Genomic DNA, 27,123 nt, shown 5'->3' on the forward strand with positions numbered 1-27,123 from the left:
TTCCATAGCAGTGGGTCGACGCCTGTGCAGTCTGGTCTCGGCCTGTTTTCTCTTTTGTTGTGTAACATGGCGATACACGTGAACCGCACTAAGGGCTTGACGATCGTAGGTGTTAGACACGCCCATTTTCTGGTGCTCTGTCGTATCAAGCGATAGATGTAAATTTCGTACTTCCAATCACCACCGAGTAGGCGGAGTTATGCTATGCCGGGCTCACGTTGCACAAATCTGTCAACTCGTTCGGAATGGATGACGCGTTAGCTGCGTGACGGGGAAATAACTAAAACTTTTTTTTATTCTGCTCGGACAGTCACATTTGAGGACGTTTAACTTTTGGATATCAAAGTTAAAGCACACAGGGAGCGGGAAAGGTAAATACTTTTTCATAAGTAAACATATTTGAGGTGTCGTTCGTGAGTTAGCTCACTGGATATGCTAGCTAACCACTTCACCCGCAGCCTCAGCCAGAGAGATCGGTGGATGTAAACAAATGGAATATAGTCGATGTCTTGGTTCTTAAAAGCCTAAAATACTATTGTACATGTCTTTTAAGCAGTTTTAGTCCGATGATTACCAGTGAAGGCTAACGTGGATGTAAGGAACATTCCTTTGTGTGTGTTGCTAATATGTTAGCCAAATGACATGTCTGCCAAGGAGCTGTAGCTAACAAGTTTCACTGTGTTAGTCAATGAGTGAAAAACATGCTGTGACCGATCTTTAACTGCAATCCTGAAAATGCATCCATCGTATTCGGTTACCTGCCAGCTATCCGTTTAAGTTACACAGTAATCTCACAAAATTACTTCTGGCTTTACTGTTTATTTATTTATTTATTTGCATGCATGCATCCATCTATCCGTACATACATACATACATGCATACATACATACATTCATACGTTATATTGAGGCATAATTGGTGCCGTTTTATAGCTGGGCAGATGTTCGTCACTTTACCCAACGGTAAATGAATGACGGATGTGCTTTACATTGAGGTGGATTAGTAGGCGTGCACGTCTCACGGAGAAGCGTGCAGTGGTTACTGAGGCCAGGTCAGCGGGTTCATTGTGGGAGGGGGTAGTCAACCATCAAATTAGTGTCATGGTTGTTTTTAATGGTTACGTACGGTTTATAAGCTGCTGGAGTCTGATTTTTCCCCTTCTCCCCCCTCCTTTTTCTTATGGATGAAAGCTTACAACACAGGCGTTAGGCCGTGTGTTTACAAAATTGCAGACTGCTCGCTCACTGGGTGCACGTATGTGCCTACAATATCACCATCTTATTCTTCAAGCCTGCACTTTAACCCCATATATATATACCAATGGACAAAAGTAATCGAGCCCCTTTTCTATCTTAATTTCACAAAGTATTTTCCCTCATCAATAACAAATAACCCCAGGATGATAGTAGGCTTTTTTTTTCTAGAATTAAGTCCATGATTATACAATATTATGATTTCATAGCCAAATTTTGTTTGGTTTTAATCATAAGATTTGAGTGTCTTGGGAAATGTTTCTTACAAATATCTCTTATTGTGATTGAGCGTTCAAACACTTCAAATATTGCAAAGAGAAAAGCTTTAAAGTGACAGACATAACTGGTTTTAGACATTTCATTTATCTTTAAGACAATGTGGCATGGTCCTGTTTTGTTTGTTTTCTACCCCTTTTTATCTATACCATATGAATAAAAAAAGACTTTCCAGAGGGTATTGTCTGCATATTCTCATGAATAATTGTTGTCATAGAACTTTTAATGTTGGGGAGTAGGACCAGCTCAGATAGAACAGACTGGGATTTTGACCAGCATTGATGTACGTTAGTGTTCAGTCTGTAGTGTACTGGTTTTCTAGAAGGTATGAACTGCTGACTTATATTGTTTATAATGTGTTAAGATTTATGAAGATCTTAATATATTGTTTATATGTTTATATTTTTCAAATAAGTTGTTTGTGGGAGCTATGAATAAAATGGCTATAAAATAAACTATTTGATCTGTAATTTCAAGCTTAAAACTGGAAGGCAGTTCATTGCTTTGTCTCTTTAATTTGTGATGCTGCATCCATTTGTAAAACTGTGATAAATGGTGATCCTGGAAAATAGACTTGAGTTTTTTTTATGGGCCATATTGCCCTAAGGTCAAGTTGGTTCTGACACGTGTTTTATTCAGACATTAATTTTTAGTGCATTTAAAGCCCTTTTTTCTTATATAGCATCTTTATTAATTTTTCTTTTGTGTGTTTCTCAGTCATTCATAAGTATTGATCTGTTTCATTTACATGTCTACAAGCACAAGGGTTACTAAAGAAACTAGGGGCAGAAGTTAAATAAAAGAATAGAAATATTGTTTTGTGTTGTAGCCTAGTTGCCCAGATCTGGAGTGATGGTACACACAATTGGAAGCGTTTGAAGTGTGCCAGATTGCAGTGTTTTATTTTTGTTAACAACTGGTTCAAATGTATGATCATTTTAGATTGATGTGGTGTTTGGTGCTTTTGAACCGTTTATACTTTCAGGTGTATGTGTTCCATTTATTTATTTAACTTGGAACATACTTCATTATAAAATCAGCTCTGTGCAGGGAAAAACAATTCAACAGCACCACAAACTTGTGACAGCTTTAGTTTAAGTGGGGGAGAGGGGCTTGAACCACGGCTTGTCACATGGCACAGTGACCTTGGGAACTGAACTCAGTTGTAGGCCAGCACCTTGTATGATAGCTTTGGCACCATTAGTGTGCAAATGTTTATACTTTTTTTTTTTTTATACTTTTTTTTTTTTAAAAAAGGAAAAACACCATGAAGTACTTTGTTGATTCTTATGCTTAAAAGACACTATGTAAGTGCTGACCATTTATGAAATTCAGCCTACAAAGTTGCCTTACTTTAGACTCAAATTCTCTTTAAAAAGATACATTTTCTAAATGTTTTCAATATAAATGGAATGTTATAGGCTTGCTTTAGTAGAAATTAAAACATGTTCCCTAACCCTCTTTTGTTCCCTTCTGAAAAGTGGAAGACAAAAATGAACAGAGTAGCCATTTGGCCCAAGCCTGTTTGTTTACTGAAGAATTAAGTCAAAGGCAGAGCATCATAAGTACCCAGCAATACTTGTCTGTTCTATCAGTTCAGTTAACATATCAAATAATTGCTTATTTCTACACTTCAAATTGAGCAAACTGGTTATGTAATTTTGTGGTAATGACCTGATGAGTGATGCAGAATATTTTCACTAGTTCCTGTTTTTGGCTTCTCAGTGTTTATCACAGCATATTTCTTTTCAATGTCCTCCCTTACTACCATGTGTATGTGGTTGCAGCTGCAGTTTGTATTAGATTATTACTCATGTTAAGGTCATTGAGAAAAGACAAGAAAGAGGCAGTTAGAAAGCAGGCACTTTACTTAAGAGTCCTTCAGAAACAACCATTAGGCCTGGTTTGAAACCCCAAAATTGTTATTTGTGAGCTGCTTCTAATTGTTTATACATTAGAATCATTATGCAACAATGTTTTATTTGTGATGTATAATGATTGCCAGAGTTGTGGCAGGTCTTGGCAGTATTGATGGATGAAATTTGTCCATATGTGTAAATGGTGGCTGATGGGAGTGAGTCAGATAGCACAGAGTCTGTTTGCTAACCAGACACACCAGTAGCATTAGATAATAAGGCAGCTTGTGTTTATTCACATTTACAAAATTAAAAACATAGTCCTGTTGCACAGAACATTTTATTTGCTTGCACATTACATTGATTTTGAAAAGACATGTTTTTTCCCTCTTGCTTTGTACACATGAAACTGACACAATTTTAAGGCAGTTAAATAAAAACAATTCAGTCCTAGGCAGAGTGGAAAAAGACAGGTGTAAGTAATGACAATAATGATTGCACTGTGTCATTAACTCATTTGGGCTGCGTTTATAACAGAGATGTTTTCTGAAAAACTTTAAATATTTTGGCCTTTGGGCACAACTGGAATGTTGGTGAAAATCTGTCTTGCATTTTTGGGTGTGTGCGCCCTGTCGCAGTTGTCACGCTACATAGGCTTTTTGCTTTCTTTATTTAATTGTTTTTTTCCTATTTTTTGTTTTGGCTAATAAAAATTTCGAATTCCTATCTTGTCCATTGTGAGAGAGCTCAGTGAAATTCACTATTCAATGTGGTGAATGCATACACCAGAAGGCCGGCAACTGTAATGACAGAAAGCTAATCACCAACTTCAGCATGTCGCATACAATCGCTTTCATTTGTCATTTCATTTTTCCAAAACAAGCATCACATGTTACAGAAAAACACAGTTCTGTTGTATAATTTTTTTTGTTTGTTTTTAATCTACATAGTTTTTCACTTTCCCTTACTGTATAATTTGCATCTTCCTTCTGCCCTGGCAAACAATGTGTTCTTGTATAGGTGCAGATTGTAAGAGCCCTTAATGTAAAAAAGAAGCATGTTGCCTGTAGGGCATGAGAGGGTTGCTTTGATCATTACCTCTCCAGGTTTTAAAGTAATCATTTTATGCACTTTCTTGTTACAGTACAACAGCAACTTGCTTCTCGTTTCATAGCAGCAGGTTTTAGAAGGTGATGTGAGCCACTTAACATATGGGTTCTGTAGTACAGCTTCACATGACCATGTAAACATTAGTTTGGATAAATTACAACCGGTGACCTCTGATGTATTTTGTTGCCATCTGAGAGAGAATACCGTACCTAGCATGAAATCTTACATAGATTAATACTCAACTGGCAAGTTTGTTCTGAAATACTTGACTTCATACTTTAAGTTTGATCATGGAGAGTTGGTATTCATTAGGGGTAGGGGAAAATATTTTTTTTAGATGCATCATAATGCAGATGTGGATGTTTTCTGTATCAACGTCCAAATATTTAATATATGATATGTATGACATTAAAGAGTTAAGGTCCCACTTGAGGTCTGGACTTTGGTCCTCGAGAGCCACAGTCCTGCAAGTTTTACATGTTTCCCTGTTTCAACACATCTAATTCAAATGAATGAGTCACTGTGCAGTACTTGATAAGCTGTTGGATCCATTTCGTTTGAATTAGACATGTTAAATCAGGGAAACATCTAAAACCTGCAGGACTGGCTCTCTAGGACCAAACTTGCCCACCTCTGGACTAGGCCAACCGAACACTTTGATTCTTTTCTTCAGCCATTCTGTTGAAAATTTGTTGATGTGCTTGGGGCTATTAGCCACAATTAAACTATCAGGCAGGTGTGGGCAAGCGCTATCTTTGAGTCAGTGTGAACTTATTTTAATGAAATTGAGGGGCTAAGCTTTAGTTGTCAGAAGGATGGGTTAAAAACTGACTGTAGAATACTTTGCGATACTGTGGAGCTGATGGTCAACTCAAGGTTTCTTTATCCTTCAGCACCATTATAACCAGACTTTTTTTTTTAGATGTTTTCTAAAACAAAAATCATCCTAAAAGAGGCTTACTTGTTCTGCCTTCTTTAAAAATCTTGCTGCCATGAACATTAACATTTAACATGCTAAGTGAGGTATGGAGAAGAGTGTGAGATATAGCTCATTGGGTTTTTGACATTTCTTTGAGCCCTAAATGGTCTGACTTTGGGATGAACTTGCATGGATGTCCAGTCCTGGAAAAAAACGCCACATGTCTTGAATGTTTTCCTTATTTTAAACTTTGTTACTCTCTGCTACTGTATTTTTCCCATTTTGTAATATTGGAATTAATAGTGCTCTGTGGATATTCTTATACAACCCAACTCTGATTTATACTTCCCCTTCAGTTTGTCCCTGACCTGTTTTAAGAGCTCATTAGACATCATGGTGTTGCTTGCCTGGTGGTGCCTCTTGATTAGTGCCATTGCATACTCTGGATCTTATTAGAACAGGTTGTAAATATACCAAGACCACATGACACAGATTGCACACAGTTGGACCTTTATTTAACTAATTGCTTGAACCAGAAAGCAATGGGAGTGAATACATATGCACACACCACTTTTCTTTCTTTTATTCTTTTTTTTTCTAAAGGTTTTTAATCTAAGTTTTTCTCTTTTCTTTCCCTTTTTTATTTAATTACACATCACAAAAAACCTGCCAATAGGGGAATAGTTTTGCAAGCCACTGTACATTTTAATGGTTTAACAATATTTTAATGTAGCTCGACCCACGTCTTGTTTTTATATAGTGGCTGATCTATCTAACAATTTGTCTAAGAAATTATCTGTCTGGTCTCAACCAGCTGCTGGTTCTTTCATGTTGGACATTTATCTTGATAAACGTTAATGTGACACCATTTCCTATGACCTGTTTTTATTTCTCTCTATCTTGCAGTGCTCAAGACTGACCATTACATCTCAGATTCAGCTGAATGTTAAGTTAATGTCACCACATGGAAACCATTCCCTCTGCTGAACATATGAAGACCCTTACATACAACTTAAACTGGACAAAATGCTATTAATGTGTGACCAAAGTCCGGTGATGCCAGGAGGTGGCAGTGGTCCAAATGGGGAAGATCCTGCATTGCCGTCAGCCACAGCAGAAGTTGAAGGTGAAGAGAGGGTGTTGTCAGAGCTCCAGGATGGACACGGGCAGTTCGAGCACCTCAGGGGAGAAGACAGTGGCGCTTCAGGGGGGGACGTGGGGCAGGAAGATGAGGACATGACTAGCGGTTCTCATGATCTTTCTTCGTCAGCTAATCATAGCCCTGGGAGCGCAATAGGATCCACCTCAGTTTCTACAAAGAGGTACTTGCTTACTCTGAACTTTTGGCATATGTTCATATGTCACATCAGACCTGTGACACAGGCTGTCATCAAAATCCACCACAGCACATCACAGCAGTGGCTCTGAGTTAAATGTCAACTTTAAGGTTACAAGTTAATACAAAAGCTGTCTGTCCACTACAATGTTCTCTTTATCTTCCTGCTAGAGCCTATTGCTTTTTAACATTTTTTAATACTGAACTCACCAAAGTAATACCCCTTTTTGCAAATCGTCCGACAGAGCAAATGCATGAATTGATTGACCAATCGTTTCAGCTAGATTACTATTTATTTGGGGGATAAAAGGGAAAGTAAGTACATTTATAATGTTGCTTTTGCATGTTGCTACACCCCAAGTAGAGTGGGTCAAAGTTGAAAATGGCAGTCAATCATTAAACTGGGATGTTTCACTTTTTAAAATGAATACAAACTGCAAGCTTTTTCCCAACCTATCTACCTGAATTTACAAAACATGCAGAGATGCAACAGTAATATTCTGCTTGTCATACATGGTTTTTCATGGAGATTATGTTGACATGTAATGGAAGCATCCAGTTTTAAACAAACAAAAAAAAAGATTTGTTTTGTTTTATGACCACATTACTTATAAACTTTATGCTTTTTAACAGGTAATACTTAAAATTTTAGTTCAAGTACTGTTAGTGGAATTTCTATGTGTTTTGTTTTCTTTAGTCTGACAAATCTGTATTTTTTTGTATCTTACTGTGTATTTAGCAGTGAACATGCGGATGGTAGTAGAGGGCAAACCCACCGAGAGGTGATGACCACAGTGGCTGAGATGAAAAAGAAGCTTCCCTCAGACAAACGTAACCGCAGCAAAGCCAGCACTGTGGAGGCATTACATTATGCACTCAACTGTGTCAAGCAAGTTCAAGGTAACCTAGCTAACCAAACAACAGGTAACTCTTTTAAGATGTTGCTTTTTGTTTTTTTTCCAAGCTTTATGTGTATTTGTGTGTTCTCATCTGTAGCCAACAGTGAATACTACAAACTGCTAATGAGAAATGGGCAGGATGAAAGGAGAGATGCCACTGTTTGCACTCTGGAAGAGCTGGAGAGAGTCACCTCTGAGCACACCCTTAAAAACATGGTATGTTCACACACACACACATACTTTTCTCATTGTTACTACAGTTGTTACTTTCTCGCTCTATTGTGTGTACGTACCACATTCCAGAGGCTTTAGACATTTAGCCTTTTTAGTGTTTAATGCTTATTGAATGCTCCATCACAGTTGTTGTCAGACTTTTACAAGCAAACACGCACATTTATTTCTACCTCAAACCCAAACGGGTGTGTGAGTGTATGCATGTATACTACTTTTGTGTGTCTGTGACTTGGTTTGCTTGTGTGCGTGTCTTTCTACATGTGCATGTATGTGTCTCTCTGTCTTTGTCTGTGTGTAGGATTCCTTCGTGGTGGTTTTCTCCCTGTCGAGCGGCCGTGTGCTGTACACGTCGGAGCAGGCTCCCAGCATCATGTGCTGCAAGAGGAAGTTTCTGGAGTCTGCAAAGTTTGTTGAGCTTCTCTTCCACCAAGATGTTAATGTCTTCTACTCGCACACGGCACAGCCACATTTGCCACCGTGGAGTAACTCATACAAAGGTGTGATTTTTAAGGCGTTTCTTAGCTTTAGTATTGTTTAGTTTGCACTTGCTTTGGTTGCAAAGACTGATTTCTCTTGCCTGTGGTGGTATGTTAAAGAAGAAAATGCATTTTAAAAAAAAAAGACTTTTATTGTATCTTAACATGAACCACAACCATACTTCAGAATTGATACTTAGCTGAAGTATCAAGAAAGTATCAGTTGGTCAAAGACATGGGCAAGGTAAAAAGAGTGTAAACACACAATTCAGGGTTAGATGTAGAAATACACAATGGCAGATTTTTAAAGAAGATTTTAGAGATTAGTGAAATGAGAGCCACCCTTGATGGAGTAAAAGACGGAGTACAGTCGGTGATGGACAGGCTGCAGCAGGTTTGAAAGGTTTTTCTTTATAGGCTCCTATAATTAATGATGAGTAAGTATGGAGTAAAATTCAAGTACCAAACCTGTTTGCAATTCCTTGAAGTTACTGCAGATCCACATGATCAAGTCTGTTGCTTGCAAATAAGCCAACAAATGCCCTAAAGATGAATAAGGAATGACTGGCTCCTTTTCTCACATGACTCAATCCTACTGAGAGCTTGTGAGCTCTTTTTAAATGTGATATTTACAGTGAGAGAAGATAATGTAGCTCTCTGACAAGGAGTTTAGAGTCTGTGTGTGTTGCCACCACTAAAGTTAATCATGAAAACAGTGAGTAACTGTCAAAGTTTATGGATGGAAGATTTTTGTCTGTAACCTAAAAGCATTCTGATTATTTTGGTCACTGGATAAAAAGGAAAAGGCAAAAATGTTATGAAATTAATTTACATTACTTATTTGTTGCAGTCATTGTAGCCTTAAAAAGCCAGAATATTAAGCTGAGCTGGGAAAACTGTCTCTGTAATGAAGCTAACAATTTTACACACTAATAGTTACCCAATAATTGTGCACACACACATATACATTCCTCCAAGAAAGAAAAGACTCACTTTTAATATGTTACACATTTAAACTTTTTGAATCAAGTGAAAACACTTTATAAAAAGTTCACATTTACATTTCGTTCTTGAAGGTAACACAGTGGTTGAGGAGGAGGATAAGCCTGAGTGTAACTGAGTTCAGACCCTGCAGTCATAGGCTGCTGCAGTCTGGACCATCTGTTGGGGGTTCACTGTGCATGCTAAAGACCCTCCTAGAACAGGATTGCAGTAGTCAAGGCAAGAAATAATCATGGCCTGTATCAGGAGATAGGGTGCACATTGAGTCAGATACACCCTGATTTTTCTTTATTTATTTTTTATATGTTGTAAAGTACTAAACAACATGACAGTTAAATCCAACATAGTTAATAAAGCTAAACTAGTATTCATACTCAGGGCTTTTTTTTTCTTTCAAATTTAGTTGAATATGTAATTGCAGTGGTGAGTTTTGTTTTGTCTTGGCTAAATTTACTAGCTTAATCTTTGAGATGTTTAGCTGAAGATGTCATTTCTTCACGCATATGTCAGGGAGTCTAGCTGAGATTCTTGCTGAAACTGTGGGGCCATCTGGTGGGAATGATGGGTACAGTTGGGTATCATCTGCATAGCAGTGGTATAAGAAGGCATGACCAAACCCAAGGAGGTGGTGCATGTTGTAAAAAAAAAAAAAAAAAAAAAACAACATGGGTCCAAAGCTTTGGGACACCACATTTGAAAGGCAGTAGAGCATGGATGTTTGTCGTTGACATAAGCAATTTCCCCACTGAGGGACTGATAAATGTTTCTTCTTATTATTATATTACACTACAGCAATGGTACTCTTAATTTGCAACTGAATAAAAAAAAATTTGCCAAAGAGCACATCACAAAATGGAAAAAGTTCTCTTGCAATGATTTTTTTTTTTAAATAAAAGGGGATGCCATCATTTATTTTACTCAAGAACTCTTTAATTCAGTGTTAAACCATTTGAATTTCTTCCTTTTTTCTTAAACTAAAATGTTTTGATTATTTCACGTCTCTCACAGAATCATAGTGCAGGAGGATAACAAACCTCTCTTTACTCTTTGCCTCTACAGCTGGAGTTCTGTTCGACAGTGCCCAGGTCAAATCCTTCTTCTGCAGAATCAGGTCAGTGTTTTACGAACTTCCTAACATTCAGAAATACCATCATCCACAGTGTCTGTGTCTGTCTCTAATATGTGTTTAATTTGAATGTAACAAGACTAATTTTATTTAGGTAAATAATGGTAGCATTATGTGTAATACATCATATTTTAGTGTTTCAAAATGTGTTTGTAATAGCTGGTTTTCTCCTGTAATTACAATGGAACTGAAAATGTTTAAGGGGCGGGAAGGATCGTGAGGGTGAGATGCGATACAATCCTTTCCGGGTCACACCTTACCTGCTGAAGGTGCAGGGAACGGGGAGCACTGGAGAGGAGGAGGAGCCGTGCTGCCTGGCGTTGGCTGAGCGCATCATTTCTGGATATGAGGGTACGATGATTAACACTGCAAGCTGCACACACCACAAGCCACTTGGTTAAGTAAAAACTATTCACTTTTATGTTTGTGTGAAGATATGCAACTTTTGGAAATGTCTTTACTAATCTAACAGTCCAGTTTTATTAACTTTGAACAAATACATATTTTAACTCAATTCACTACTTATGTTTGTATATGCCATGAACTCTACTGTACGGTATGCAAAGGAATGGAGCCATATATGTACCTTGGTGTCATGAGTTTTATATGCTTTCTGTACACAGCCCCTCGGATTCCCATGGACAAGCGCATTTTCACCACAACACACTCCCCTGGCTGTGTATTCTTGGAAGTTGATGACAGGTCAATACTCACATGCACATGTGCACAGTCAGAATTTATATTGTGCTTTGATTAAACATGACCGTGGCCTGAAAAAGCTAATCTGGTTATGACAACCCACAGGGCTGTGCCTTTGCTAGGATACCTTCCTCAGGACCTGATTGGCACATCATTGCTGACTTGCATTCACCCAGAGGACCGTCCTCTCATGCTGTCCATGCACCGGAAAGGTGAGTGTTTAACATAATATTAGGTAAGAAAGTATAAAAACTGTAATTTAAATTTAGAAATCTTGTATTTAATTGAAAATGGTACAAAGATAAGCATCAAATATTGGAAGTTAATATTCTGAAAAATATAAATGATTTTTAATTGATGTCATCTAATGTCTCAGAGTTGTGACTATGGCATGTTTACTACTGTGTTGCTCGACCTCATCTTTTAGCAACACTGTTAAAACTGGGAACTGAGAAGAAACATTTTTGTAATTGTTTAGATTAAAAGTTTTCCTCCATGTCTGCTTGATGTAAAATTTCAGCCAGTCTACTATACAGGTGTTTCTTTCTCATCTTTTAACTAATATTTCAAATATATTCACAATGGTTAACAGGACTATAATGCAGGCAAGCCATTTCAGCACCAGGATTTGTGTATTAGAAAGATATGCTATTGTATTACATGCAGATTGTTGTTTGGCATTATCTTGCTTAAATGTAGGAGGCCTTCCTTGATGCTCTGATCCCTGATGGGGCCTTCAAAGATTTGCAGGTTATCTAAACTAAGTGCTAACATTTACAGATGCCTCTTTATCCTGGAAGTGGCAATCTTCCCGACCTCCTTTTTACACCCTTGTACTTTCCTTTGTACTATTTTCTGTTAAATACAGGGTTTAAGCAATCATCAAATCATTGTATTCTGCTTGTATTTACATGTTACTGTTTTGAAATTGATTTAGACTGACAGAAGGTTTCACCTTTCATATCCCATATTTTTTTCTGTTGTCTTTTTGTGCTTTACACAGTCTTGAAGTATGCAGGCCAGCCTCCATTTGAGCATTCTCCAGTGCGTCTGCGCTGTCAAAATGGAGACTACATAACTTTGGACACTAGCTGGTCCAGCTTCATTAACCCTTGGAGTCGCAAGGTGGCCTTCATCATTGGACGGCACAAAGTCAGAACGTAAGTAGGAAACAAATAAGCCTGTTAGTTGTCTTCGTTGTTTTCTGTGAAAGCTATGAATCTTTTTACTTGTAGAAAAGTAAAGTTAACTAAATTTTGCTGTTGCCATTTTCCGTAGGAGTCCGCTGAATGAGGATGTGTTTGCTGCTCAGATTGACGATGTTCCAGTCACTCATGAGGAAATTAAAGATCTCCAAGCAAAGATCTATAAGCTTTTGCTGCAAGTGAGTATTTCACTGACTAAAGATATACATAGACATATATATATAAACAGTGAGATTCTCCTCTATTTTAATTAAATAATTTGTTTTAGTCTCACGTTTATTTAATAATTTTTCAGAGTTGATCAAATGTTTGTTGGAATATAATAAATTGAAAAATGACAATAAAAGTCAACGGACTCCATTGTAGTTTTTCCAATGATTGTTGATTAATATCTAGTATGTGATGTGATTTTTTCCCCCCTTTCTATTTGTGGTCATTTGAGTTCTCAGTAGCTTCACAGTTTGTATCTCTTCTCCACAGCCGGTCCACAACAATGGATCCAGTGGGTACGGTAGTTTGGGAAGTAACGGCTCTCATGAGCACTACATCAGTGTTGCCTCTTCGAGCGACAGTAATGGTAACCTGTGGGAGGATCCACAGAGAGAGCCGGTGAGATATCGCAGTAAAACCCAGCAAACAGGTCCACATTCTCTAACTCTACTTACAAATATAAATTGTTTGTGTGTGCATGCATGTCTCTTTGCAGATGACCTTGCAGCAGATCTGTGCTGATGTAAACAGAGTGCAAAGGTGGGGCCAGCAGGCATATCTGGATTCCAGCCACAAAACTGCTCGTCTGTGTAAACGTGCCACAGGTGCACCAACATACTGAATACAAAACATATAGTAGGGAATGTGTTTTTAAGTTGGCATATAATAAATATTGGCTTAAATGAACCTTTGTTTCTGCAGCACCTCCACCTCCCTTAGCTTCCAACCCTCAGGTCAGAGAAAATGAAGATGGCAGGAAGCAAACACACATCCCCTCTTATCAGCAAATCAACTGTGTGGATAATATCATAAGGTGTGTAGGGCTAGCATAACTGCAAAACTAAAATTTTCCATGCACTCAGCCGCAGGCTTTGTGTACCTGTCTTGACTTTGTTTGGGATCATTGTTTTTTCCAGATATTTGGAGAGCTGTACAGGTCCAGTCCTTAAGCGAAAGAGTGGATCTCATTCTTTGGCCACCTCTTCTTCCTCATCCTCTACCTCAGAAGATGACAAGCCTGCAGTTGCCACTGACACAGCTCCATCCAGTTCAAACGGTAAAAACAAACACTTATACAGCAAATGTTTTGTTAAAAAACAACTTGAGCCCCTTATAACTATGTTTCACCTCACTTTCCAGTGGTTGTGTTGGACAGTGAGGTGTCAGTGGGCCCTGCAGCTGCAGCTGTTGTCGGGGCCCCTCTAACAGACATCACCATGTCCTCTAAGGCCATGAGTGTTGTCTCGGTCACTAGCCAGTGTTCATACAGCAGCACCATCGTCCATGTGCCACAGCCTGAGTCAGGTATAAAAACATACTTGCTTAAGTGATCAGATCATGGGAGCTGCTCAGATACCTTTTTTACTACTTTTTTTTTTAGATTTTACATTTTACGTAAGCGGTTATATAGTCAGAACACATACCTCTGGTAACCTAGGTTATCAGTATAGTTAATTTGTGTGCCTTTTCCATAACTGTACACTGTTTGTTGTTTTATACAGGAAAGAAAGCTTTACTTTATTAAAGCATTGCACCCCCTCCCTTTCTTGTTACAGAAGCCACTGCACTGGAGGATGCCCCAATGGGCAGTGAGCCTGCTGATACTGCTACGACTCCTGTCCGTCCAACTCCAAGCCCTGCTACAGTGGAACAAACGTTTGTAGGTCTCACCAAGGAGGTTCTTTCAGCTCACACCCAGAAGGAGGAACAAGAGTATGTGGATCGCTTCCGCCATCGCATCCTTCAGAGCCCTTACAAGTCCTATCTGCAGCTGGATAACAGCTCAATGGCTCACTCCCATCACCCAGGTATGTGCATATTTGTGCAGAAAAAAATTCTCTTTTTTTTTTTTTTTTTTTTTTTTTTTAATAAATGAAATACATACTGTATGCAGTTCTTCTAGAAACATTTGAGCACCTTTAATTAGACTTATTCTGTAACCTGTGTCTGTCCCATTGCAGGAGACTACCTTCGTCCATTGAGTGCTGGAGGTTGGAATCGCTCTCGAAGAGGAAAGCCCAGACACAAGCGACCCAAACCACAGGGTTCCTCCGACAGCTATGCTTCCCCACCTGGCCAGCCTTACCGTGTTCCTTATTCTTCTTGGCCATCCTCAGAGTCCTCGCAGCCCCAGGTGGGAGCACCTTACAGTCAAACGTCCCCACTCCAGGTGCCGTTCTTCCCTGTCATGGGGAAACCTAGCACAGAGCAGCTGCCCAGACCACAACAGCCGCCTGGAGCAACTCCTGTGATGTTGCAACCTCCTGACCAGCTCAGCTACAACTTTAACATTATGCAATCTGGTCAGAGCCAGCCAAGCATGCAGTCAGTTCACATGGAGCCCATTCAGAATCTGCAGAATATCCAGAACTTTCCCAATGTGCAGCCAGTGGCCTCAGCCCAGAGCTTTAACCCTTATATGGCTCCGGTCATGGCTGTCATCCTGCCCAACTTCCCAACTTTTACTCCAGGCTTCCCGTCTATATACCCATCATCCATTCCCTCTGTAGTTCCCCAGACCCCTATCGACATGCCAGGCTATGCACCTTGCAGTGCCTCTTTCCCTCAGTCGCAGTTTCAGGCTCAGCCTGGCCTCCACTCTCAGACATCTCCTGGCCTTCTTCTCTGCTCACCAAGAGCCAGCTCATCTGTTGGAGAAGAAGAAGAAGCAGCTGAGCCTCGGGCTTTATTCTCCAGCTCTCGCTCAAGTTCTCCTCTGCAGCTTAACCTGCTACAGGAGGAACTTCCCAAGCCAAGCGAAGGGCAGAGCAGCACTGGACACAACCACTCTGAAAGCCTCCATGAAAAACATGTCAATGAGGTTAGTTTGTTATTGCCTATCAGCTCTCACCTTGCCTCTCATACATAGCTAGCGTTTGTTAAAATACTGTATTCACATTACAAGAGTTTGGTTTAGTTTTAACTTGTAAACCTTGTCCTTGATCAGGTTGATGCCCCTAGTGATTCTGGCAACCAGGATGCCCAATCAACATCCAGTGAGCTGCTTGACCTGATGCTGCAAGAAGATGCCAGGTCAGGGACTGGTTCCAATGCTTCAGGATCTGGATCAGGAGAGTCTGGAGGATCGCTGGGTTCTGGATCTGGCTCCAATGGAACCTCCACCTCACACACTGGTAAGAAAAGAAAAAAGCTTGTAAGCTGCACTAATAGTGCTTTTAGTTCAGGGGTGTCCAGCTCCAGTCCTCGAGGGCCACAATAATGCAGGTTTTCGATGTGCCCCTGCTCCAGAACCACCTGACTCAAAATAATGAGTAATTGTGCAAAACTTAATTGGCTGTTGGATCCATTTCATTTAAGTCAGGTGTGTTGAAGCAGGAAACATTGGAAACCTACAGGACAGCGGCCCTCGAGGACCGACTTTGGACACCTCTGTTTTAGTTTATACAGTTTGCATGATATCACTTTATCTTGCACCCTGTCCCTACAGCTTGTGAGATAATAACTAATTTCCCAACTGCACTCTTCTTCTAAATGCTATTTCTTAACAAAAATTAATAAGCAATTCAATTTAAAATGGTAGCCAAGGGCAATGCAAGGCAGCGGAGCGACACTTATTATAAGGATGAAAGTGAGTGATACAGAGTTCTCCCTGGGTTACAGGTAGCAGCAACAGCAGCAAATATTTTGCCAGCAATGATTCATCAGATACATCACGCAAAGCTCGGAAGAGTCAAGAAGCACCTGCAGAGCACCAACACAGCTTCGACACTCAGGTGGAGAATTCCCTGTGGAGTATGATCCAGCACACATCTGAGCATGTCATGATGACGTACCAGATCCACACCAGGTATTCATACATGCTGCTTATTTACTTGCCGCTCCTGATTTGTAAAAGATTGTGGTGGAAATGCCTGTTTTCATATTAGAAATTTAAGTGTTAGAAAAAACAACATTCTTAAAATATAAATTTATTTTTGGGTCACTATATCTTCACAGTTCCCACATCTTTTAACTCTTTGTCATGTAACCTCATCTTGCTTTATTTTCAGAGACCAAGGTGAAGTGTTGGCAGAAGACAGGGAGAAGCTTCGTGTGCTTCAGCCACTCCAGCCCTGGTTCAGCCAAGAGCAGAGAGAGGAGCTGGCTGAGGTCCATCCTTGGATCCAGCAGCACACTATCCCACAGGAAATAGACACACAGGTACTGCATGGCTCTGGCTATACTCATATTCCTCTTTGTATTAACATGAACATGTTAAACATATTTTTGTGTCTCTTAGGGTTGTGTGAGCTGCAACTCAGGTGCAGGCATTGGCTACTCCCCTCACCCACCTGCTCCTGACAGTTCATCACCTGCGGAGAGGCCCCAGCAGGACTCTATCGGACCTGTTGTTGACACTTAAAAAACAGAGACCTCAAAACTGTCACTACACACCTCACAGTGAACCAGCCTTTTCAGAAACCTTGTCAGCCCCTTTCATGCATCTCTTCTGACCAGCATGGAGGATTGGATCCCTGTTCTTTAGACAAAGGTTCAACACGTTTTGTACAGACCACAAAGGGTAGACTCAGGCCCTGAAGCAGCAGTGGAGGCAAGTAAAGGGCATGTTACTGGCACTTTGTCCCACTTAGACTAATGTTTTTCTTTACCAGACCATTGACATTACACCTCTCTTCTTGTTTTGTTAAGAAAGCCCCCCTAGGGGTATTTTTTTTAATTGTGTGAGACTCTAGAGCCTTTGGTACTATGAGCCACCAGTTGCTCAATGCGTGAAAAGGGACCTCAGTTGCTGGCCCTCACCATGAGCACTGTGCAAACACCTGTACTACCTGTGTAGTTCAGGTGAGACTGGGTAAGAAGATGAAAGCAATGAAGGCCCAGTTTGAGTATCAGAACACATGCCGGACTCATCAAATGACATGGTGTACAGACTGTACAGTATATGTACCATAGCTACTCCTTCAGTGACATGCAGTGTGACTGCTGCGTGGTAGACCAATTTTTTTGTGTGTGTGTTTTTCTGGACACTAAGACAAAGACAAATTTGTTGTTCTCTGTTTATAACGTCCAGATTTATAACTTGTAAGCTATTATTGTTATTGGAGTTTACTCTTATTCCATAGCCTGGTTTGTTCTTGTCCAGAGCATCCTTTTTTATATCATTTTCACTCACGAACAACAGCAATCCAGTTGATCCTTTTAAGCTGAATTTGCAGCTTTTACACAAGTCCAGCCTATTGCTCAAAACCCAGTAGTAAATCCTTTTCGCACCCAGTATCACGCTTTGTCGTCATCCTGTAATACGTGTAGCCTACCTGTAGTTGTGAAGACACAGCACAGCCCAAGATTTCCACTGATCTTCTATTTACTTAGTAAATTTCCTCTCAGACCCTGTCTGTTTGACTGTGTGTGCACTTGTATGAAAGAAAGGGACAGGCAGGAATCAACTTACCTGTTAGCGTTCCACGAATGTTGTCACTCTTCCTGTACTTTAGTCGGTTTGCAGGTGAGCAGGTGGGATTGGACCATTGTGAGTGTAAATGAGAGTGTGAGCTGCTTCCTTCGATAGACTTGTCTGACTGTGCAAGACAGACCAGGTTTTTCTACTGTTTTTAGATTTAAAGTATATTACAGTACTGTGTATTTTGTAGAAAACAACAAACAAAACAAACTTCACAAAGTGTGTAAAAAGCCATTTATCTTGAATTCAGGGACTGTTTATTTGTGACACAAAGGAATGATTAAATGACCTAAGACATCAAATGTTTTGTGATTTTCTTGTGAAAATCTGCATTCACAAAGTTGTACAATTCACCCATTCACTGGTGCTACCAGTAGTTATAGACTCAACACACAAGGTTCAAAAGGTACTCAAAGTAACCACATCATCGTTTTGAATGGTATGGATCCCATGGCGAGTTTTAAAGTATTAATGTTTTTGTTCATACAGTATCTCTACATTTTACTTTTATAGGAAAATGGCAAACTACTGAATGGGATGACAACAAAACTTCTTTATGTTATTTCATGTTATTAGTTGCATGATTTAGTACCACAACACCTAGCTCAGATGAGGCATAACAAAATAAAAAGAATGGACTTTGTAATAGCTACATTAATGCAAAGCTTCCCACACTAGAGGGCGCTTATGACTAGGAAAAAACACGAAGGCTAAAAAAAGTCGCTAAAACATCAGAATAACAAAATCATGAAAGCAAGATTTATTCATTAACAAAAATCATATATAAAGTTTAATTTTGGCTAACCACTTCTTCAGATTTGCAGTCCTTGTAGTTTTTATAGTTTCCTCTGCCACATCATGGGAAACCTGACAAGAACATACATTCAGCAACCTGACAGAATCAAGTATCTGGTGTGATAATAAAGCCTGTTACCAAACATTTCACCTGTGTACATTCAGTTCATTAATAATTGACTTTATTGTGTGATATTAAAATAGTTAAACAAAAGCTGATTTTAACAAGTATAATAGTTAAAAAAATCCTTAAGACCATTGTGAAAGAAGGAAAAACAAATCTGAACATGGAAAAGCATAAACTGCCTCAGCAGTCAGTTACAGCCTACAGGAATCCTACACAAGACTTCATAGTAACATCAGTCCAGCTCACATAGGATGCTAACGTAAAGCAATAAAGAAGCAAGAACAAATAGAAATGCAAGCATTATTTAAAAAGAGGAGCAACGATTCAAGCTGCAGTACCATCATCCAGATTTACTTGATCACAATTAAGTAAATTCTCTTTAGCTACAAGTTTCTTAATAAAGCAGTTAAGGCTTGCTGTGCTATGCACAGCGGGTCGTGTCTGGGCTTGTTAATCTCATCGAGTACAATAAAAGCAAACAATTTTCCTTCTATGTGTAACACTGACAACATGACAATACAATGCATTTCATAACAAAGCATCTTTGCAACGTTGGCTTCCTTGCTGTCACGCCTCTCCTTCCAGGACAGAAGGCAGTGGCGACGTGTTTAGTTTGGAGCGCAGCCTCTGGACCAGCCAGTGACTCAGATTTCGCTTCTGTCTCATTTTCTCACTTGGAAAACTTCTGCATTTCTGCAAGACAAACCAAGGCTCAGTCTGAAGAAGAAAATGGTAATTCAAGGCAGTTGAATTTGCATGCATGTGCATACCTTTGTCAAGATCAATGACTTTGGGCTGAGTGTTGACGTGGACCTTTTCTTTTAGCAGGTTGTTTTTGTAGTCTAAACACAGGAAAAAGTCAACATTTAACACCCACTGAAAAGGCAAACCAAAATGCTTTTATGCTCCTCTATTTCTGCTGTTACAAGAGTGGTCAATTCTCCTACAAGCCCCAGGCATGTCTAACAACTACACTTTATCAGTTGGAGCCATTTAAGACAATGATAATAATTAATTTTATGCACCATCCAAAGACTCTGCAATGCGAGAGGAAAACATGCAAAAAACTCACCAAGTCTTCTTTCTTCTAGACTGCACACACCCAGCTCACTTACATCCATCTCATACTCATCTGAGCTGCTGCAAGTTCTCCCAGACCTGTTGCAGTGAAACATCCCATCATGTGTTTGCTGCAGGTGTAAGCCTGTAATTGTATGTGTGTGTGTGTTTGTGTGCTCTTAGTGCTCACCTCATGGACGTCTGAGGATAAAATTCTGAAAGCATGAAGAAAAGAACATTTTATGAGACTAAGATATTCAGGGTCAGTCAGAAAAAAAATCAGATGAAGAAAGTGCACTTCAGACCTTTGGCTCGAAATCGTCTTGTGATGAGGATGATGATGAGGATTATAAATGCCAGGAGCAGGAAGGAGGTGAGGACGTAGCCCAGAGGCAGAAGAAAGTAGTGTCTTTGGTCTGGCAGGACAACGGTAATGACTCGTGGTGATTCAGCCTTCGTGGCATCTAAATGGTAAAAAAGTCCCAACAGTCAGCACTTTGATGCCTTTTTTCTTCATCTTTTCTCACACAAACAAATCAGTGTGTCATATATAAGTTTATATGAGTAACTAGAAGCACCCAGAGAGCACAGACCTCCACCAAGGCATTGTAAAAAAAATACTGCCACTGATTGTGTGCATTATTTTTGAGTTAGAGAAAATTCTGCTATTAGAGCTTCTATTTCTCCATAGCAAAGAATCTTTTAAAAAAAATTCTGGATCCATCCTGATCACCCCCAAAATATAATCAATTGTTCCATATTCCATTTTTAAATGATCTGATTATCATTATCAAAGCATTCAGTGCTTTGTTTTTAATGTGCCTGTGGCAGGTTTCATGTAATAATAACACATGCTCCCCCTGGCTGCACAACTGCACAAACACACAAGTTTTTTATTTATTAATTTTTTAGAAAAATGCTGAACACAAAAGGGAAGTGCGGAACAATGGCATTACTGCAGGCAATAAGTGAGAAGCAAAGCACCATAGAAAGACTGGTTTCACTTAGCTTTGCAAAAAAAAAAAAGAGTACAAGTTAAGAAGCAGCTGTGGACCTCAGACTCAACATATTTGAGCCAAAATGAGATCCAGACTAATGTCATGCTGTGATTTACTTTTCCTGGCACTAAAACACAGAAAAGCCAAGAGGAGTGAAGGAAGGACAAAGCAGGGTGGAATGGAGGAGAAGAGCCAAGGGAGAGGAAGAGGACGGTGAGACGTTTCTCTAGACGCCGGCCTTACAAAAGGCAGCAAGAGAAGACCTCGCCCCAACAGCTCACATGTAAACGTTCTGCTTGTCAGCAGCGTACAAGAAATATGAGCTATTCGCTGATGTTTCTATAATGGAAACCATTTCACCTGACATTTGAGCATGAGTGTTTGTCCTTAAACAAGTTGCCTGTCCTAGTAACACAATTTAAAAAAATTATGGAGGATGTAAAATGATCTCTTCTGCCCTATTTCACTGACCTCGCTTCCTTGTTAATTTCCCCATAGTTCAGTTTTCCCCCACTAACTCAAAAACCAAACTCCTCACTCCATCCACCTTTCACTTATTTCTTTCTCTTTGTGTGGTCAGCTGTTGAGCAGATGAAGTACACATCCTGGGCTTGTTAAAAACTAGAGAAAAGCGCTCTTTTTATTTATATAGAAAGGGGGGAAAGAATGAGGGAGGATTGTGATGGAAATAAACCTGAGCATGTGGAATCATCAAAGGAGGGAGACGGGGCAGAGAGAAGATGACGGCTGGGCAAAGGAAGTGGGAAACTTCTGTAGAATGTTAGGGTTAAGCCAAAGTCAACAGGGCAGCAGACAGCCGAAAACAAGGCAGATAAGAAGGTAGAAGAGTGCAATGGACATCTGCAGACATTACGTGCAAACTCAGCAGGAAACTAAAAAGTATAACTGTAATCAGTGTGACTCTGATGGTGCAGTCTCACTGCATCATTACAGCTCAGCGAGTGGGAGATTATTTGTGTGGGCAGAGTTGGATTTCAGTCAAAAGACTATCCAAGAGATTCCACAGAAATGAGGCACTTCTTGGCACTCTCTTTTGTGCACAGAGACGGCCACATGCAAAAAAAAAACTCCAATGATTTTCCCACATTGATCCGTCTGCCATTATCGGCTTTTCCTTAAGATTCCTTCTGGAAAAACAGACACATGCACAAGAATTTCTCTCATTATCAAAGAATTTGTTGTAGGTAGCTGGCAAGACAACATGTCAATCCAGTCCCCCTCCCCTCCCCACCCCTCCCACTTCTCTTCTTTTTTTCCTCTTTTATTTTAACATCCACCCAGAGAAAGACCTTTTGAGCCAGCAGGGCAAAGCACTGGGAAAACTTACAAATCCAAACAAAATCAAAATATGTTGTGTAGTTGTTGATCATCTAAAAAAATAGTTTGAGGGTGAGTAGATATGTGTGTGTGGTTTCAGAAGTCTGGCGTCAAACAAGCTGACAGTGCAAGAAAAAGCATATTTCCCATGAAAGAAGCAGAAAACTTGAGAAAGACGTGGGATTCTTCCTCTGCTGTTTGAAGTGGAGATGCAGTTACAAGAACATAACAGGAATAAAGGAAAGAACAGATGTGTGTTGTTTTTCTCTTGATTGCACACATGATAGTACAAATCCACTAAGTGATATAACATCCTCCTTGCAGCTTATAATAGAAGGTAAAGATAGATTTCTAGAGCTTACCCTTTTCTTCGCTGGGCTGTGCTTTGGCCGGCTCAGTGGTCCGAATCAGCGGTGGCTCAACTGTGACCTGAAATTCCCTTCTCTCATGTAGGCCACAGTAATGGTGGTGAAGGTGGCAGGAATACTTCCCCTGGTCTGCAGGCTGCCAAAACATAGGCGAACAGTCAGCTTTATTTGATGTATAAACACTGTATGTTATTGGCTGCGCTCAATCATGATGGAAACTGTGAAGGTTTTAACAAATTGATGCTTATAAAGTTTGTGTATTCACCATATTTTAGCTTGTTTGTGTTCTAACATGTGGTTTAAATAATTCAACACAACATACATCTGAGGAAAATAAAAATGTCTTCAGTAGTGAAATTTTTAACCTAATGATTATGACATTTCTGAGAAAATTTTGATTATTTTCTGTGACCCAAAGACATTACATGAATGTGAGCTAGTCAGCAGAACCAAATCCAAGAATCAAGAGTGTCTCTAAAGTTTCATTACAATCCATCAAACACCATTAATTACTGAACCGTGCTTTTAAATTACTTCAATGACAAACATCTAACACGATTGCATGTTGATGTCAATAAATTTTCATTCCAGTTGCAGCAACATGAGAAAACTGCCAACATCCCACACGTACTTGTACCTTTGAACAACACTTATGTCTGTTTAAAAATGCTGTAAACAACTTGATCCCATACACATGAAAATAGTTTTTATTATAATAGTTATTTATTTTTGATGTTTCAGATAAGTAGATTAACTTAAGGGCAGAACAAAAGACAAGAACTCTGGTTGTCAGATGATTTCTTCTATTGAGCTGTCAAAAACTAGCCATGTGATTTCTAAGTCTGAGTTTGACCTAAATTTCCTGATTTCTAAACTTTAGCAAAAACCACTGGGATAGCTAAGATTCCCTAGACTGCATTCCATAAACCTTCTTCTGTTTGCTGTTCTAACAAACAGTAACAACTGTTGCTGCTTTTTTTTTAACCAGGGATTTCTTAACTTAATGTGGCTGCCAACTTATCTTCCCAGCGGTGAAGTAAAGTTTGACTGGACAACAGCAACATTACTAATGAACGTTCCATGTGTTCCAGAAGTACTGTACTACATGCACACAGAGCTGGAACTAAGAGGCTGAATGGGGTCCCCCCAAAAAATGTGCTTGAAAATCTTAAGACATTTTGATGAAATAAATAATCACAGTAAAAATAATTAATAAAAATACTAATGTGTATGCTGTTTGTGGAGCAGAGTGCTGTAGAATCTTAAAGGTTCACTTACGTAGAAAGTCACGGTAAAGTTGGCTAAAGTTTTAAGCTAAATTATTATAGAACATTGCGCTTTTGCACATTTTTTGTATCTGTGTTCCAAATTTTAAAACAAAAGTAGTGAAATTGATTAACTTGTTTATTCTAAATGTCTTGTCTGCTGTTTTCTCTTACCTCAAATACAAATTCAATAAGCAACACTGCGTATTAAAAAGTGCAAATTAATACGAGTCCATTCATCTGAATTTAGCTACCCCATTAAGAATACATACCACAGCCAAAGTGACACTGGTATGATGAAAGCCAACGACAAGTAATGCAAATGAATGGGTGGGTTACATTTCCAACATAGAAAATTATCATACACCAGTAAGAATTAAGCACCGGAGGTGCTGAGGGGGTCTGGGGGTGGTCCCCAATTCAAACCAGCCGGCCAACCCCACAAACACACTTGCATAATGCTGTGAAGTTCTTCCAACCAAGTGCATTGCCACCCACAATGTTAAAGTACTGCTGACTCGTCAGGAGTGTAACTCTGACCACGGCAGTGAGGAATGTGCTGCTTATGTGTTATGTTAGTCTCCTTTCACACACCTGCAGATCTGAAATGGTAAGTGAGAAGTCTCCTTCTGAAAATGCTTGATTGCTGATGTTCATCTTCCTCTGGAGGAACAGAGGTCCGTAGCTACGCTGCTCTCCAGAAGCGTACAGGTCCACCAGCCGATCAGCACGGTCATGTTGGACTCCAGGGGCCTGACGGTCCCAGTGGACCACCTAGATATGTGATGCATCTTTCAGTCAATATAAAGTAAAATGTCTACATAAAGTTAATCTCAGTCCAGATTGACTCGACTAAGGAAGCACACGTGCACCTGCTGGTCCTCCTCTTCGTTGCTCCAGTCTGTCCAGACGGTCCGCCTGTTGATGCACGGCAGCACCACGGTGCTCCCCAGCAACACTACGTACACAGCCTTCTGTCCATCCCAGAAGCGCTGCTCTTTACGGCCTTTGTGGAGAAAAGATGAACAATAAAGAAGAAAAAAAGGACATTGTGTACTAATACTACTGTGTACATCAGCTCACATTAAGACTGAGAGATACATACGTGATTTAGTCACATTGAGCTGAACTCTGACCGTCTCATAAAGGTGGCAGTAGAGATGGTGGAGATTACAAGAGTACAGACCTCTGTCATTCATCGCCACATCTGTCCTCACATGCAGAAACAAACAAAAAATATTATGTTGGATTAAGTCATGATCATCTATAATGTATAATGTATAATTTACATTAATTTCTAATGCCATTTAACATAATGAGGTCATTGTGGGGTTACTTTTAATGTGAAGATTTTGGATTATACTTTTTTACTTTGATTCTGTGCTGCAGGGGCAGACTGATGGACGGTGTTAAAGTTCATTTAAGCTACAGTGGACAAGCAGACAGTAGCCCTTTGATTCAGTTAAGGAGCTTAGTTAGAACCAAATAAAGGCAAAGCTACAGTGAGTCATGCTGACCACGTTTTTTAGGGTCCAGCAACACACACAAAGACATTGAGGGTGACCTTTGATGACCAGTGAGAAGTTCCCATCCTTGAATGCTGTAGGGTTGAGGCCGACCCTGCGGAGGTTGTAGGAGTTGTAGATCCTCTGGTCTCCCGCTGAGAACATGTCCACTACACGCTCCATGGCATAGTCCGGCTCCTCCCGGTACATGTCCCAGTGGACCACTCTCTGTCTGTCCCTCACCCTATCCCTGGTCCACACCATGCGGCCGCTCACACACTGAAGCACCATCTTGGACCCCGCAGGGGCACTCATATTATAACCTGCCACCACCACGCTACTGCTGCTGTCAGACTGGCATGACACTGAAGGACAAAGAGAGCTGTCAGCACTCATTTACACTCACAGCATGAAGATACAGATGTGAATCACAGCTGCACTCTGAAAAGTGACATACCTGCAGTGAAGAAGAAGGCTGGAATAGAAACAGTAGAAGAAATGAATGTATTAATTAATGAAACAGACAAAGACAACCACAGAATGATGTGTGTCATGTTAATGTATATCTCCTGCTGGATGGATCGCTTTTAAATTCAGATAAAACTACAAGTATGGAATTAATTGGGGTCATGGTAGGAGCAAAAGAAATAAAAAACAAAATAATCATCTGCAGCTTTGGGGAGAAAATAAACATAAGGTTGTGTAACTGGATATGATATTGGAAGCCACTGGCCTTCTGGGACTGTAGTTGAGCTGTTTCTACAATGTCCAGTTTGATACACCCTGATTCAGTGTTTCCGTCTAACAAAAACAACGTGCAACGTGTATTACAGTGGAAAGCTGGTGTGGAAAGAGGAATACTGAGGAGATCAGTTGTTATTCTAAGCTTGGAGATTATATATTCAATATATTTTTTTTATGTGTCAAACATGATCATGTTTTTAAAATACTAATACTTGTGTAGCATTAAATCTAGATCAAGACAATGAAAAAAAGTGATCACTGTTCTTAGCTAATTTTCATGCATTTTTGAGCAGAAGATTGAGCCTACTTTTAAACCAATTATGTTAAGTTTTTTTCTGGATTTTCTATAGACATTTCTAACTAAAGTAAAACGATGAACTTCAGCCTACTTACTGTGGCTCAGGAGAAGAGTCTGAAGAATAACATCCAACCTCATTTTGTTCCTCGTCATCACAGGTTTTTCTAATTGTAAGAGCTCTGCAGCGAAACAGAGGAAAACACGTACTGAGACAATTGTTTTACTCAGATTTCAGAGTTAACATCGCGCAGAGCCCCGACTCAGAACCAAAACAGGACCAAACGGAACTGATCGCAGTCGGGGGAAAAGTGAAACCCGACACCACCCGGTACCCCTCCTCTAAGCTGATTTATTACAGTACAACACCTCGAGAGACAGTTGCTTTCACAAACTGGAAATATATTTCCTCTGACGCGTTTTCTTAGTTACATGATGTCTTGACTTTCACTCAAATAGCGGATTTCTTGTATAAAAAAAAGGAACTGTAAATAAATAAATAAATAAATAGGGTTATAATAGCTGAGGTAATTTTTTTTACTTATTTTTTTTATTACCACAGATCATGTTCAGGAATACATTTTGCTTGGATGATGCTTCCGAGTT

At 39.7% G+C, this 27,123-nt stretch overlaps 2 protein-coding genes across 2 annotated transcripts; one reads left to right on the top strand and one right to left on the bottom strand.

Annotated features, from left to right (window-relative positions):
• The first annotated feature begins 207 nt into the window (after positions 1–207).
• Positions 208–18,321, top strand: per3 (period circadian clock 3). Its single transcript, XM_041979738.1, is given in 23 exon segments — positions 208–371; positions 6,321–6,592; positions 6,595–6,736; positions 7,490–7,650; positions 7,747–7,865; positions 8,182–8,380; positions 10,421–10,472; positions 10,690–10,838; positions 11,111–11,189; positions 11,292–11,398; positions 12,190–12,346; positions 12,465–12,570; positions 12,872–13,000; positions 13,098–13,206; positions 13,304–13,415; positions 13,519–13,658; positions 13,742–13,906; positions 14,158–14,409; positions 14,563–15,422; positions 15,549–15,735; positions 16,223–16,409; positions 16,612–16,762; positions 16,842–18,321. Coding segments are annotated over 22 exon segments (3,783 nt in total). The 5' UTR covers positions 208–371; positions 6,321–6,495; the 3' UTR covers positions 16,965–18,321.
• Positions 18,322–18,413: 92 nt separating this feature from the next.
• On the bottom strand, positions 18,414–26,824 carry LOC121636328 (matrix remodeling-associated protein 8-like). Its single transcript, XM_041979739.1, has 12 exons — positions 26,616–26,824; positions 25,936–25,953; positions 25,538–25,843; positions 25,079–25,180; positions 24,846–24,979; positions 24,568–24,747; positions 22,703–22,844; positions 20,310–20,468; positions 20,195–20,219; positions 20,018–20,103; positions 19,716–19,787; positions 18,414–19,638 (listed from the first exon to the last, which is right to left on the bottom strand). Exons 1-12 carry the CDS (start codon positions 26,671–26,673, stop codon positions 19,616–19,618), a joined length of 1,305 nt encoding a protein of 434 aa, XP_041835673.1. The 5' UTR covers positions 26,674–26,824; the 3' UTR covers positions 18,414–19,615.
• Between the last annotated feature and the right edge of the window lie 299 nt (positions 26,825–27,123).

Source organism: Melanotaenia boesemani, chromosome 3 (genome assembly GCF_017639745.1).
Source record: "Melanotaenia boesemani isolate fMelBoe1 chromosome 3, fMelBoe1.pri, whole genome shotgun sequence".
Lineage (NCBI taxonomy): Eukaryota > Metazoa > Chordata > Actinopteri > Atheriniformes > Melanotaeniidae > Melanotaenia > Melanotaenia boesemani.